The sequence below is a fragment of the Dermacentor andersoni genome, chromosome 2 (genome assembly GCF_023375885.2).
Source record: "Dermacentor andersoni chromosome 2, qqDerAnde1_hic_scaffold, whole genome shotgun sequence".
Taxonomy (NCBI): domain Eukaryota; kingdom Metazoa; phylum Arthropoda; class Arachnida; order Ixodida; family Ixodidae; genus Dermacentor; species Dermacentor andersoni.
In genome coordinates, this window is record NC_092815.1 from 23,220,607 (window position 1) to 23,234,271 (window position 13,665).

General features: G+C 42.9%; 1 protein-coding gene across 2 annotated transcripts in view; it reads left to right on the top strand.

Moving 5' to 3' along the window:
• ash1 (histone-lysine N-methyltransferase ash1) overlaps positions 1 to 13,665 on the top strand; it is a 102,766-nt gene that overhangs the window by 71,120 nt on the left and 17,981 nt on the right. For both annotated transcript variants that reach the window (XM_050189917.3, XM_050189918.3), the window contains 3 exons: positions 6,260 to 6,410; positions 8,433 to 8,524; positions 10,648 to 10,734. In XM_050189917.3, the coding sequence (XP_050045874.2) occupies positions 6,260 to 6,410; positions 8,433 to 8,524; positions 10,648 to 10,734 (330 nt within the window). The remainder of the gene's footprint in view (positions 1 to 6,259; positions 6,411 to 8,432; positions 8,525 to 10,647; positions 10,735 to 13,665) is intronic.

Sequence of the window (13,665 nt, forward strand, 5' to 3'; positions counted from 1 at the left end):
TTTTGAGACTCTCGAAAGCTAATTGCCTCTGGTTGGTGATAAGATTAAGATTAGCGGAAGTTTGTCACACGTTTTGCTTTTTTGATGAGCACAGGACCCCACAGTTTTCTAGAGTGCGCACACCTATGCAGTTCGATTATGCAATGGACGTACATATTAGTGTAAGACTAGCAACGTTTTAGACTTGCGAAATATTCTCGTGTGTGCATATTCTAAGCTTTGAACTATAACAACGCATGAATTTTTATTAGCTTATTTCGTTTTTTATTATTGTTATTCGTGAATAAAGAGTACATATATACCAACTTAAAATATTTATTTCTCACTTTACGCTCACCCTAGAAAAATTGCGGTAAATTTTTTTCGAGGTAAGTCCCTGAGAAGAATTGGAATCTGCAATAAAGAAATCGACCCTGGGCGGTTGCATATGGCGAAAGAAATCGACCCTCAAAGGTTTAAGATTCCCCTCAAGGTGTTGGGATGTTACGTAGCATGAATTAAAATGTGAAACTTTTCTTTTTTGTGCAAAGACAAACATCAACGAAAGTTCACTTTAAATAGTATTAGCACTGAATGAATCATGGCAAAGCTGCAGAGCTGGTAATTGTACAGTCTGTTTTGTTTGCTGCCTTTAAAGGGGCCCTGAACTACTGCTCCGACTTGGTGAAAAAACAACGCTTCCTGCAGATATCATACATTGCTGTAAACATCTCAGACAAATATTGATGCCGTGCGGGGCACGTGGAGCTCACAAGTGAAACTGTGGATTCACAGTTTTTTTTTTTTTAACACTCACTTTTCAAACGAGGCATTCCCCTCACCTGTTTCGAAGCTGCCAGCAGCTTGCACATGTCATCATATGCAAGATTCCCATAGACGGCTGCTATTGGCCGATAGCTGACATCAATCTAGAAGGATGTTGGGATTAATGCGCTTTTTGCTATTGTCACTATATGTTGTCTCTATATAAATGGGCTGAAGTAAGCGAAAATCTGCATTTCGAATTTTGATAAGAATTGTGTACTTCTGGAAGCAGCCGACTATTTCCTGCTCATGCTCAGACACTGCGTAGAAATTAAACTTCAGCCACACTGCTTATCGGTGTTGTAACTGTAAGGTCTGGCTAATTTCAATTGATTTCAAAGACTTAGCTAGCCTTGAACCACGCTAAGCTTAAGGTCGACCACATGCACGCTTGCCAGCATGTGCTCGCTTCTGGCCACTCCTGGCTAAATGGCTTCTCACACATGCTTTGTTTTAAGATTTTGACAGCGCTTCAAGATGCGAAATTTGGCTGTGGCTACTATCCATCGGTCAAGCTGGTGCAGGACAAAGCTGGTGTGTACCACATTAGCATGGCCTGACTGGCGCACACGAGTGCAAGTGTGCACTACAGCTTGTATGTCTTTGCTGCGTAGCGTAGATATCATGGCAACCGCAGGGTGCTGAATTGCGCCCGCTCACTGAACTCGCTGCGGCTCGCTGCACACAATCGCGTACACTGAGTGGTCTCTATGGGTGACCGTGGCTTCAGGCGCGTGGCAAGCTGGCCCAAGCACTAACACCTGACTGGAACAGGTCGTCTGCTTCCCAAATTGTTGCCATCATGGTTGAAGCTCATTACGTTAGGAATCCTTTCTAGCAAGTCCGCACTGTGGCATTCATCGCTTACTTTATGTGGGCGCTGCTGACATACTCGCATAAGTGAACGTAAAGACAACAATTTGTTTGATTCTTGGAAGTTGTGTAATTGCCGAGAGATAAGTGCGAAAGGAAATGTGCTCCTTGCCACTTAGTGCAAGAAAACACAGCTGCACAAAGCTGTCTGGTACACTGTAGCACAGCAAAGGGAGGAGACACCGTGAACTCAACTGTAAATTCGTAAGTAGATGCATAACCTCCGAATTGGGCGCATTGTATGCATGAAAATTGGAAGTACGGACGTCTACGTGAACATTCAAAATCAAGTTTGAACTTCGCGCCATGCTGACGTTCAGTAGGCGGAGAATTGTGGGTATCGTCCTGCTCTGCTTGTAGCCTTCGCATTGCAAAGCGTTGAAGGAGCCGGAGCACTGCAAAGGGGATCAAAGGCAATCCTCGATTGCCAATAACTCTGCTTCTGCTGAACACATTGAAGCTATTTTTGCTGCAAAGTACGTATTTCTGAAATAGTCTAAAATAGTCTGTTTTAATTTCAAATGCATTTCTCAACATTGATAAACATCTTTCAGGACCCCTTTAAACAGCACCTAAACAGACAGTGTGTGTATCTGGTGGTGTTGCTATGACATAAGTCCCAGCACGCCGTGTTCGTGATTTTTTGGCATGTCGTGGATAGCTGCAGGCGCCGAGTTGGCTTGCGTAGCTACGCCTGGAGAACCACAGAGACCAATCAGAGCTATGTTGCAGTCTGAGCATCTCACAATGTGGAGGGCTTGTCACAGCGCCCTGCAGTGGCAGTGGTATCAATGCTACGCACCAACGTGGTCTCAGAGAGTGCAGAGGTCCTGCCGAGGAGCTGCATGTTAGGTCATGTGTCACCCTCGGCGAGCGTTAATGGCAGTGTTTTTTTCTTATTTTTAGTCTCAGTATCAAAAACAACGATTCCTGCAAGCTTTTTGTGATGCTCCTGCTCATATTTAAAATGGCATATTTGGCATGGAGACTCCTCTATATTTGTATTATCTTAACATAGGCTATTTATGTGGTTCACAATTTCATTGCAATTGGCCTTTAAGAAAAAGCTTTAGCTCGGTGGCTTCTATCTAAATACATGGGAAAAGAGAAATCATTTTTCTCGCCAACAACTGCACCACTTTTGATGAGGTTCGTTGATATTAAAAGAAAGAGTTAAAATCTAGCGACTGTTGATAGCTAATCCTTTATTTATATAGTAAATTTTTAATGAAAATTGTTGAAAATTACCTGCCGTGGTTGCTCAGTGGCTATGGTGTTAGGCTGCTGAGCACGAGGTCACAGGATCGAATCCCGGCCATGGTGGCCACATTTCGATGGGGGCGAAATGCGAAAACACCCGTGTACTTAGATTTAGGTGCACGTTAAAGAACCCCAGGTGATCGAAATTTCCGGAGTCCCCCACTACGGCGTGTCTCATAATCAGAAAGTGGTTTTGGCACGTAAAACCCCATAATTAAGTTTTCTTTTTGATGAAAATCGAAAATCTTTGGAAAACAAAACTATGAAGATTACAACTCTGTGACTCCACAATGAGAAATGATATCACAATTCTGTAAATTACATGTAATAGTACATATAAAGTGGACAAATCAATGTATTTAACATGGCTCTCAATTAAATCACTAATTTGCAGTAGAAATATTGCAAATCTATTGGAAACAATGTAACAAATTCACATAAGATATAAATTGATATATAATTTGTTCACTTTGGGTGCTCTAATGGATACAGTTTACGGAATTGCAATATCTGTTCTTGGTGCAGAGCTACAAATTTGTAAACTTCACCCTACTTTATTTTTCACGCCCATCAAATTTTGAAAATTCTTTTAAAAAATTCAGGACCTAGATCAAAATTTCACAACCAACAGTCACTGGAATGAGCTTTCTCTCTCAAATGCAACATATCTCAATAAAATAGATCCAGTGGGTATCTCAGAAAAGCATTTATGCATGTTAATGTATTTGAATAGGCAGCATCGGAGTTGGGCCCAAGCTATTCCTCTTAAGATCTCTCTTCAGAAAAACTGACTTGTCTCTTTTGTCGACATAAAGCTACTGTGTAGTCTTGGGTATGTTAAACTAGTGCTGGCAACTGTACAAACTGCACTAAAGCTTTGGTTTGGGCTAATCGCTTCATTATCTACATATTAGGCAGGGCGGCACGGAAAAACACGAACAAATAAGGGAGATGTAACCAGTAGAGGCACTGACATCCAACTATATTTTAGAATGCCGAAACAGGCGCAGTGTAAATATACATCTATCTGACATGTGCCACCCAAATGTCAATAACACTGATAGGAAAAGGTTATCAGAGCTATGGAAATACCATATCTTAAACCAGAGGCTTGCAAGCTTTTCCATAGCTTCTTCTTTGATACGAGGGCAAATCAGAAAGTAATTGCCCCCCCCCCCCCCCTTTTCCCCTCCAAATTATGGCTTTAAATGTGAAGTCAACATATCCATTCCCGCAGTGGACCTTTCTTGGACTGGGCCCGGCCTTATCTGCTGTTAGCTCTGCAGCACAGCACTTGCCAATCGAAATTGATGAAGTCTTGATTTGAGTGAATAGAAAAATGACAACACAATGCAAAGTAATGCAGAGCCAATCACAGAATAAGTACGCTGCCAGTCCAGTGTCAGGTGAGCGTCATGTGAGTTTGGGACCTTGGTTGCTTTCCGGTATGAAGTGCTTTGCAATCCTGATGCAGTGTGTACTATGCACCTGCATATCTAAAGTTGCAATGCAGCATTTTAAATCTGCTTTTGGGCGTCAGATTTCTGTGATGAATATGAGAAGAAATCTTGTCAAAAATAACCTTCATGTCTCCTCGTGTGTTCCAATGACTAATGTTCTCTTTATTGAGATGCGTATTGCTGTGTCTGGTCTTGCTAGTCCAAGCTGACAGAACCAAAGTGACAGTTCAAACTGTCACTTTAGATGCCATAATTTTTTATTATTGGTATTATTCCAGATTATTTGCCCCTCAAGCGGCAACTGCAAGGAATATAATTTTGGCATAGAATTTGTAGCATGACATCGGTGCATCCACTCTATGTCATGATGTGAAAATGATGCTGTTTTCATGGCTGATGTGCATATTGTGCAGCGCTTGCTTGCACCAGTAACCGTTAAATTTAGCATATTTGAGCCAAAATTATCATATGCAGTAGTCATATTTCCCTAAAATGTGCACAGTGACTCTGTGATACCACTCTGTAAATGTGCTGGTAATGCATTCCATCAGGTTGCAACTTTATTGCTTTGTTGAAGAAAAAAACATGTTCCTGTCATGAAACACTGAAGTCATGAGGGGCTCATTGATGTGGTATGAATACATGGCAGGCTACAGAGCAAGTTAATTTCACTACAGTAAAACCTCGTTAAACCGTACCCGCTTAAACAGTAGTTTCGTTTTAAAAGTAGTAAAGTCAAATCCCCGACTCGGCGGCCATTGAGCATAATGTGTTTTGTATCCGCATAAGCCGTGCCAGCTTATTGCGTACGTATCAGTTAACACGTAGTGTTTCCACTTTTCGTCGCGCAAACACGGCGGTGCGTCGTCTTCATCAGGCGGCCCGGCAGAACAACGGCCTCCAAGCGCCCTGTGCGCTTGTGCGTGAAGCCACATCAACATCAACATCATTTCAGCGCCGTGCCAGAGAGCGTTGTGGCATCGTGCAAACAAGGACTCGCGTCATGCCAAAGCTTGGATAAAAAGAGACGCCAGGTGCTCAGCACAGAAAAAAAAAAATTGGGCATCGTTCATGCTATCGAACGCGGCACGAAGAAGTCAGCGCTGGCATGCGACAGAAATCTACTGTTGACTATGGTGTGTGGCATTTGGAAGGCAAAGAAGTTGCTCGGCAGCGCTGCTGCAACCACGAAGAGATGTCAGCTACAAGGTTCTACTTTTTGCCACCATTGCCTCTGTTGTTGCTGAAGTGTCGATTAGCGACAGTGATGAGGACGACACGGAAGGCGACAGCACGATTCAGGCCAGACAGAGGCAGAATCTGTGCGTTATGTCCTGCAACGAAAGAGGCGCCCCGCGACTTCTGCAGCGCTACTGCCCGCATGCATGGAGAACATGCAACGCCAATGAGGTATCTGCCATGCGAGTGTTTGCCGAGAAGAGGGCGCTGGCTGAAAAGCTGGCTCGCAGCTTCAGTAAGTTTGAGGCCACTGTTGTCGCTGCTAGGCTGCTGCGGCATCAAACAAAAATAACATTTTTCTTGCGTGAAGTGAATAAATACTGCATATTTTTCCCCCTTTCATCGCATTCTCTCTTGAGTTCCGTTTTCGACAGGTAAGTGGGCGATCTCATGCTATTTCGGTTAAGCAGTACTACCGTTTAGTAAATACTTTTTCCGAGCTCCGGCCAACTACGGTTTAATGAGGTTTCACTGTGCAACTAGGTTTTGTACCTGCAGGAAAATTCATGCTTTTGGGAAATATCCCACACTTGCCATCACATGTGCAACATATGTTTTGTGTAGATCTCGGTATTCTCTGCTTAGTTTTATCCTTTAATGAGGCCAAAATACCTGCTGCACAGCTGTACCACAAGGACAACACGGAGCTGATGACATCTGTAAGCAAGCTGAGGCGTTGTTACGAAGAAGCCAAGTACCTAGTAGTGCCCATCCTGGAGGACATTCTTGGGGAGCCGGTGCCATCGCACTTTAGCACTTACTCAGTCAACCACGGTGAGTAGGGGCACTTTGGCATTCTGCTCACTGCTCTCATGAGGAACAGCCCAGTTTTCATTCGAAAGAACACTGCTGTAGTATAGTCGGCTTCCAGTAATTTGACCTAGGCAGGGCCTGTGAACTTAGTTTGCAAAGTTTAGAAGTTCGGATTAATGGCACTTTAAAGGGACACTAAAGCGAAACAATAAATCAGTTTAGACTAATGAAGCATTGGTTGAGAACCCTGCAGGCAGTCATTTCAAAAAAATAGTTTGATTATTAGATGAGAAAATGAAGGTCCAAGTATCAGTATTTGAATTTCGCGCCGAAACCCCAGCGCCGGTACGTCACCGTGACGTCAGGGATTCCAAAGTATGTTTTCGCATTTGGGCCGCATTGGCTGAATAAAGGTTCCCGAAACTTGCCATGTTTAATATTTGGTTCCTTTAGAACACAATGTAGTCAATCTGTACTGCTAAATATAATTAGTACGCCCTAGAAGATGCCATCAAAATCCAAGACGTCACAGCCCCCAGGTGCGGGAACTTAAGTAGGCGTCACCCCCCGTATTTTGTTCTTGTGCTTTTTCTGGCTTACCAAACGTCTTATCGTTGTAAGAGTGGTGTTTTTGGTGTTTGGGAACAGTAATTTACTGATGCAGAAGAAATCATTTTTCACTTTAGTGTCCCGTTAAAGTGTGGGCAAAAACTACGTTGTGGAAAGACTTGAGTGGGCAAAGACTATGTTCAAACCAAAATGTACTGTGAATCACCTTTAATGGAAGTTGACTGCTCATGCATCATCTGTTGTCATCTGCAACACATTTCCTCTCAGCTAGAGTGGTGCTGATAGCAATGTCCTGCCTATTGCTCATTTCTTCCTTTTCATTATTTTCATAGAGTACCAAAATAATGTAGTTCAAAAATAATTGTAGCCCTTCAAGGTTGGCATCTGACATAACTTCCCAGTGTTGACTAAGGAGTGGTTGGCCCTTAGGAGAAGATGGGATGCGTTAAGTGCTACTTCCCTGTATGCTAGAAGATTGTAGGAGTGTGCATGCGTGTTCAAGCTTTCGCTTGGGAGTGACACTAGATCATGAACAGTCACCCAATGGCTGGCCTCTGTGGGCTGTCGTGTGAGTCTGTGACGTCATAAGCAGGGCATAATCGAGGATGCCTTGAAAGATAGTGAGCGATAGTTTGTGTGAGAGCGTGAGCTTCCTGCTGCATACAGTGGAATAATATTTGGCTTGCATGGGCATGGCTGCATTATCTGCAGGTCGATAACTTTTTCTTATTATGTTCGAAAAGTGTTGCAGTGCCCCTTTAAGTCACTGGTTGATCTGGAGCAGGATTTCTTGCTCCACAGCAGCAAATGCAGATTTCACCGGTCGATCTGGAGTGGGTTTGTGCTTTACCTGATCATTTCGGATCAACTCATCCGCTCCGAATTGCTCCCACTTGCTCCGCTGCCAAGGTGCAGGTTCGTATAGAAATAGGACGAGAAACATGCATCACTTCAGCCCACTGCAGGATGCCGACTTTGATTGCCGTGGAAACATACAGAGTGGAAGTATGATCCAGCCAAAAGCATCTTTCCTCTCTGCTGGCAGACTCTGATAGTGAAATCTGAGCGCTCGCTCCAGGATTTCTGCAGTTGCTCCAGATCAACCAGTAGAAAACACCATATCTTTATACAGTCACTGGGGCCATTGGACCATCATAATCCAGCATGAAATTAAGCTGCATTCTTGTGTTGCCATGTCAGAACTTCAAAATTTATTTTTGGTATTGTGAGTGTGTACTATATTATCAGGTAGTGCCTACATGCTTTAAGCTGTAAAAGGTGAGGCAGTGCTCTGTGCTTTCCTTGAGCATAACTATCTTAAGGTTGGCATGGCCACAACTGTATACTTTTCCAATAATGTTTTTATTGTACAAGGAAATACAATCCTTGCAGTGTCATGTGTTGCGTGGTTCCTTTCTTGTGCATTTATGCTATAATTGCTTTCTTCACTTTCCCTGTCTTGTGGTGTAAAAGAAAAACCTGCGGAGGAGGATGAGGAGGTGATCCGGTGCGTCTGCAACATCTTCAAGGATGAAGGCCTTATGATCCAGTGCGAGAAGTGCTTTGTAAGTGTGTTGCATTGTAGTTCAAGGTTCTGTAAGAAACCCTTGTTATATTTTATTTTTTTATCTCCTTATTCAACTGTAAGGCTATGTCCAAAATAAGATTTGTACAAGTGAAGCTGAAATAGGCCTAAAACATGCACTACTGATTTTCTTCGTCATGTTGATTTCACTGACACAACTAAGTGTGAATGACATTAATCTACATAGTGTATGAAAATCGGGCTTGTTTGAAGTGTAAGGCATTGTTTCCCAATCTCTGCTACACTGCAACCCTTCAAATATTTAGACTAGTACACTGTAGTCTCTTAGTTCTACCTTCTGGATGATCATTTTCTTTTTTAGCAGTGCTATCATATGCACTGCTACTATGGATAAGTTCCGACTCACCTGGTTCGCCATTTGTGTATGTCTTTTGTTTCTATCTCTCTCTTTTTTTAATGTGCCTTTTCTTGATCGCCTAAGGCGCTCCTCACAAACTTTGTAGGTACCCAGTTGATGAAAAATGTGGGCTGAAGGCAGTGCAATCTAACACAGCACTGTGTCTCAAAGCTTTAGCTGTTATGAGACAAGAAAGCGAGAAACTGGCACATGATTCACGTGCCATATGTTTCAGAGAGCGACTTTCGCATGAGGGAAGCATGCTTACAACTGTGGCCTGGTTGGGTCACCGTGCCAGAAGACACAGGTTCGATCTCACCATTGGCCACGCATTTCTTTATAATGTTATAGGTAGACTTCATTGACTTTGAGTTATCTAACTGAAAACTTGAGGTGTGTTTAGCATATGCGATCGTGCCACAGTAACAAGTTTTAGAAGTAGTGCACCTAAGCATCTGTGAGCAGCCAAGGTCCCATGCCCTACTTGTGTTCTTTTGTATTCCTTTTGTACCATTTTGTACACCCGGAGGTCTGTGTCCCCTAACTTTGGCTGCACGAAATCTCAAACTCCCTTGTGTGCAGAAATCGCAAAAGCGATATGATGTATAGACACACCACTCTAATAATTTAGTGTGCAAGGTAGCCTGTGAGGCACATGTTTGTGTGCATTGCTGTCAAGACATCACAAGCATCACAATCTAAGTGTGCACTTACTTACAGAGTTGGTGGTTCCTAGCTCTGGATTATTATTATTATTATTATTATTATTATTATTATTATTATTATTATTATGCATTTCTTTTTGCAATGGTGTAAGTGACACCTTTTGCTCAAGTCTTGCAGTTCACAAGCCACACTATACAGAGTTAATACTGAAATTATAGTTAGAATTATTACTGTCAAAACAGTGAATCAGCTGTCCTAGAAACAAATTCGTGGAGCAAGCAAAAAAAGAATGATTTCATTTTGTCACATTCTTAAACTGCAGTAGAACTCTGCTGATATGTTTGAAAGAAACTGCAGGAATAAAATATAACGGCTGGCGAAATGTAACAGTGAGTAAGGCTCTGAATGGCTGCCAGTACAGTTATTAGACATCTTGGCATTTGTAATGTGATTAAAGATGGCGTGCACGTGCATGTATCAAGGGACACGTGCCATCTTCTGTGACAGTGATCCCTTTCCACACTTGATATGCTTGACCACGATATTTTGGGTCTGCTTCACTGCATAACACAGTTTTACTGAGGCGAATTTGACTCTAGGGATCTAGCAAAAACCAGAATCGCACCGAGACATGCTTATTGGGGGCTGACGATTGCATACTTCCAGCATTTCGGGGCAGGGCCATGGGCAGGGCTTGACATTCGTAATTGCGAGTTGCATTTATGGTTTGGCAACGTGCAAGAGCAAATTTACCACTGCACCGCAAATTTTACGTGACCGTTGTTAAGTTCAAATGCAATGTAAGATGTGGGAATGTTTCAGAATGGTGATGTAGCAAATGGGAACATAATACATAATACTCAGTGGGCCTTTAGATTGGGACTGTGAAAACATGACATAGCAGCCAGGAAAATGCAACAGTGAGGAATGTGTAAATGAATCCCCCTGCATTATTTTCCTGTCCAGTGTGTCCCCTGCTATTGCTGTTGCCTTCATTCGATGTAACAAATCTTAAGAAATGGGTAGTTGTGGAAGAGTGAATTTTTCCCCATCTCATCTTGCACATTCTTGCTTTCCAGGTCTGGCAGCACTGCGACTGTATGGGCGTAAACGGTGACATTGAGAACTACCTGTGCGAATTGTGCAATCCACGTGAAGTTTGTTTGGTAAGTTGAATTTGTCAGGGCTTATGCTGACGAGGATTCAGTCATATATCATGGTTTTGTTTTTGACTTTTATGAATGTAATCAGCAATTTGTCCATAGCAGATTTTTCTTCTGTGCGATTGGACAGTGTATAGAATACTTATGCAACCCATTCAGTCGTAGAATAGCCAAATGTGCAGATGGTTTGGTCCATTCCTATTTTCATTTCAATACAAACTCATTTGCAAGGTTATGTTATGCAGTAGGGTATGAGAACAAGCTAACTTATGTTCTGTCTTGTTAAACTGCACAATATCAGACAAAGGAGACATAGACAAGGCATCACATTACAGGTAATGCGAAGGTGAAAATGGGTGTATTCAGATAGGATTGGCGGACAATGCACAAATGATGAAGTGTGTGTTGCTGCCAATTTCGGCTTTTGGTAGAGTCCACAATGGATTAAAGTCTTGAGGCACGCGACTCAGCGCGCTGCGGGCCGTTCCCACGTTGGGACAGTCAGGCCATGCCCGACCGCTGTATCGTGGGCCCTCTGGACAGCCCATACTTGCACCCCGGCATCGGGGCTCTTGATAGCGGAGAGCCACATGTCCTCATTGATTTGTTCTGTGCCTCGCAACGAGGGGCAATGCCAGAGCATATGGTCTAGGCTAGTAAAGTCATTGCAGTGCCTGCACGAACTACTTTGCACAATGTTTAAAGTTTTATTGTTATAATCAATGTTTGGTTCCTAAATTCAGGATTTTTCTTGAAGAAAGTAAACATTGGAAGGAATTCACCATGCTTTTAAGTGTTGCCTACTGCAAGCTTGGTTCCATCCATCAGTGCTGAAGTGCTGGTTTGTCTCCCGGAGGTCCTGGACCCCAGGGCCCCGCCTCTGGATCCACTAGTAGACAGATTGTACTCCAGTTCTGACTTGCTTGATTATTTGGACTTTGTTGCTGCCTTGCTGCATGCTTTGTGGAGCCCAACAGGTAACAACTAAAAATAATGGGCAATGTATTTATGGTAGTCGGATTTAGAAAAATACTTTTGGCTGCAATAGAGCTATGCGAGCTAGCACTTGTATGACATTGAGCATGCCAGTTGTTGCCATAGTGTCAGTTGTCCCAGCCAGAAGTCGACAAAGACAGAAGTAGTTGAACATTCAATTTCGAAGCGAATAGTGCTCCATTCAAATTATTCAATTTTTCTGAATATTTGATTTTTCGATTATTGGTGCCTTCGTTGAATGACCCGGTCGTGGTCATTGCCTTGACAGTTGCAGCATTCTCATGGCGCGCAATCTTTATCGCTATAAGGTTCGACCAGGCTGACGATACCAATCGAAACAATTAACGCTATGCGAACAGAGGGAATTGCAACAGCAGTGCACGTGAAAAGCACGTAAGCATGTGTGAAGATTGGGCCAATTAGCCACCAGAAGGCACACTGATTGCATCGGGTGATCTCGTGACTGATCACTGATGAGCTACCTGTAGGAACAATATATTACCACCATTCTTCTTTCCATAGCTTGTTGCATCCTCAATTAAAGTAGAACCCTTTTGGTAAGCCTTCAGGTTTCTGCCGCATAGGTGAGTACTGGTAAGACACAGCTGTTATACACATTTCTTTGGAGGGATAATGGCAACCTACTGTTCATGATCTGAGAACGCCTGCCAAACGCACCCTAGCCCATTTTAATTCTTCTGATTATTTCAGTCTCATGTTCCAGATCCATGGTCACTACCTGCCCTAAGTAGATGTATTTCCTTACCACTTCCAGTGCCTCGCTACCTGTCACAAACTGCTGTTCTCTTCCGAGACTGTTAAACATTACTTTAGTTTTCTGCACATTAATGTTTAGACCCACCCTTCTGCTTTGTCTGTCCAGGTCAGTGAGTGTGCATTGCAATTGGTCCCCTGAGTTATTAAGCAATGCAATACCATCAGTGAATCGCAAATTACTAACGTATTCTCCATCGACTCTTATACCCAATTCTTCCCAATCCAGGTCTCTGAATACCTCCTGTAAACATGCTGTGAATAGCATTGGAGAGATCGTATCTCCCAGCCTGATGCCCTTCTTTATTGGGATTTTGTTGCTTTTTTAATGGAGGACTACGGTGGCTGTGGAGCTGCTATAGATATTTTTCAGTATTTTTACATACGGCTCGTCTACACCCTGATTCCGTAATGCCTGCATGGCTGCTGAGGGTGCGACTGAATCAAACGCTTTCTCTTAATCAATGAAAGCTATATATATAAGGGTTGGTTATATTCCGCACATTTCTTTATCACCTGATTGATAGTGTGAATATGGTCTACTGTTGAGTAGCCTTTACGAAATCCTGCCTGGTCCTTTGGTTGACAGAAGTCTAAGGTGTTCCTGATTCTATTTGCGATTACCTTAGAAAATACTTTGTAGGCAACGGACAGTAAGCTGATTGGTCTATAATTTTTCAAGTCTTCGGTGTCATTTCTTATGGATTAAGATTATGTTGGCGTTCTTCCATGATTCCGGTATGCTCGAGGACATGAGGCATTGCGTATACAGGGTGGCCAGTTTTTCTAGAACAATCTGCCCACCATCCTTCAACAAGTCTGCTGTTACCTGATCCTCCCCAGCTGCCTTCCGCCTTTGCATAGCTCACGAGGCTTTCTTTACTTCTTCCGGCGTTATTTGTGGGATGTAAAATTCCTCTAGACTATTCCCTCTTCCATTCCCTTTTCCAACTATCGTCGTGGGTGCCACTGGTACTGTATAAATCTCTATAGAACTCCTCAACCACTTGAACTATCTTATCCATATTAGTAATCATATTGCCGGCTTTGTCTCTTAGTGCATACATCTGATTCTTACCTATTCCTAGTTTCTTCACTGCTTTTAGGCTTCCTCCATTCCTGAGAGCATGCTCAATTCTATCCATATTATACTTTCTTATGTCT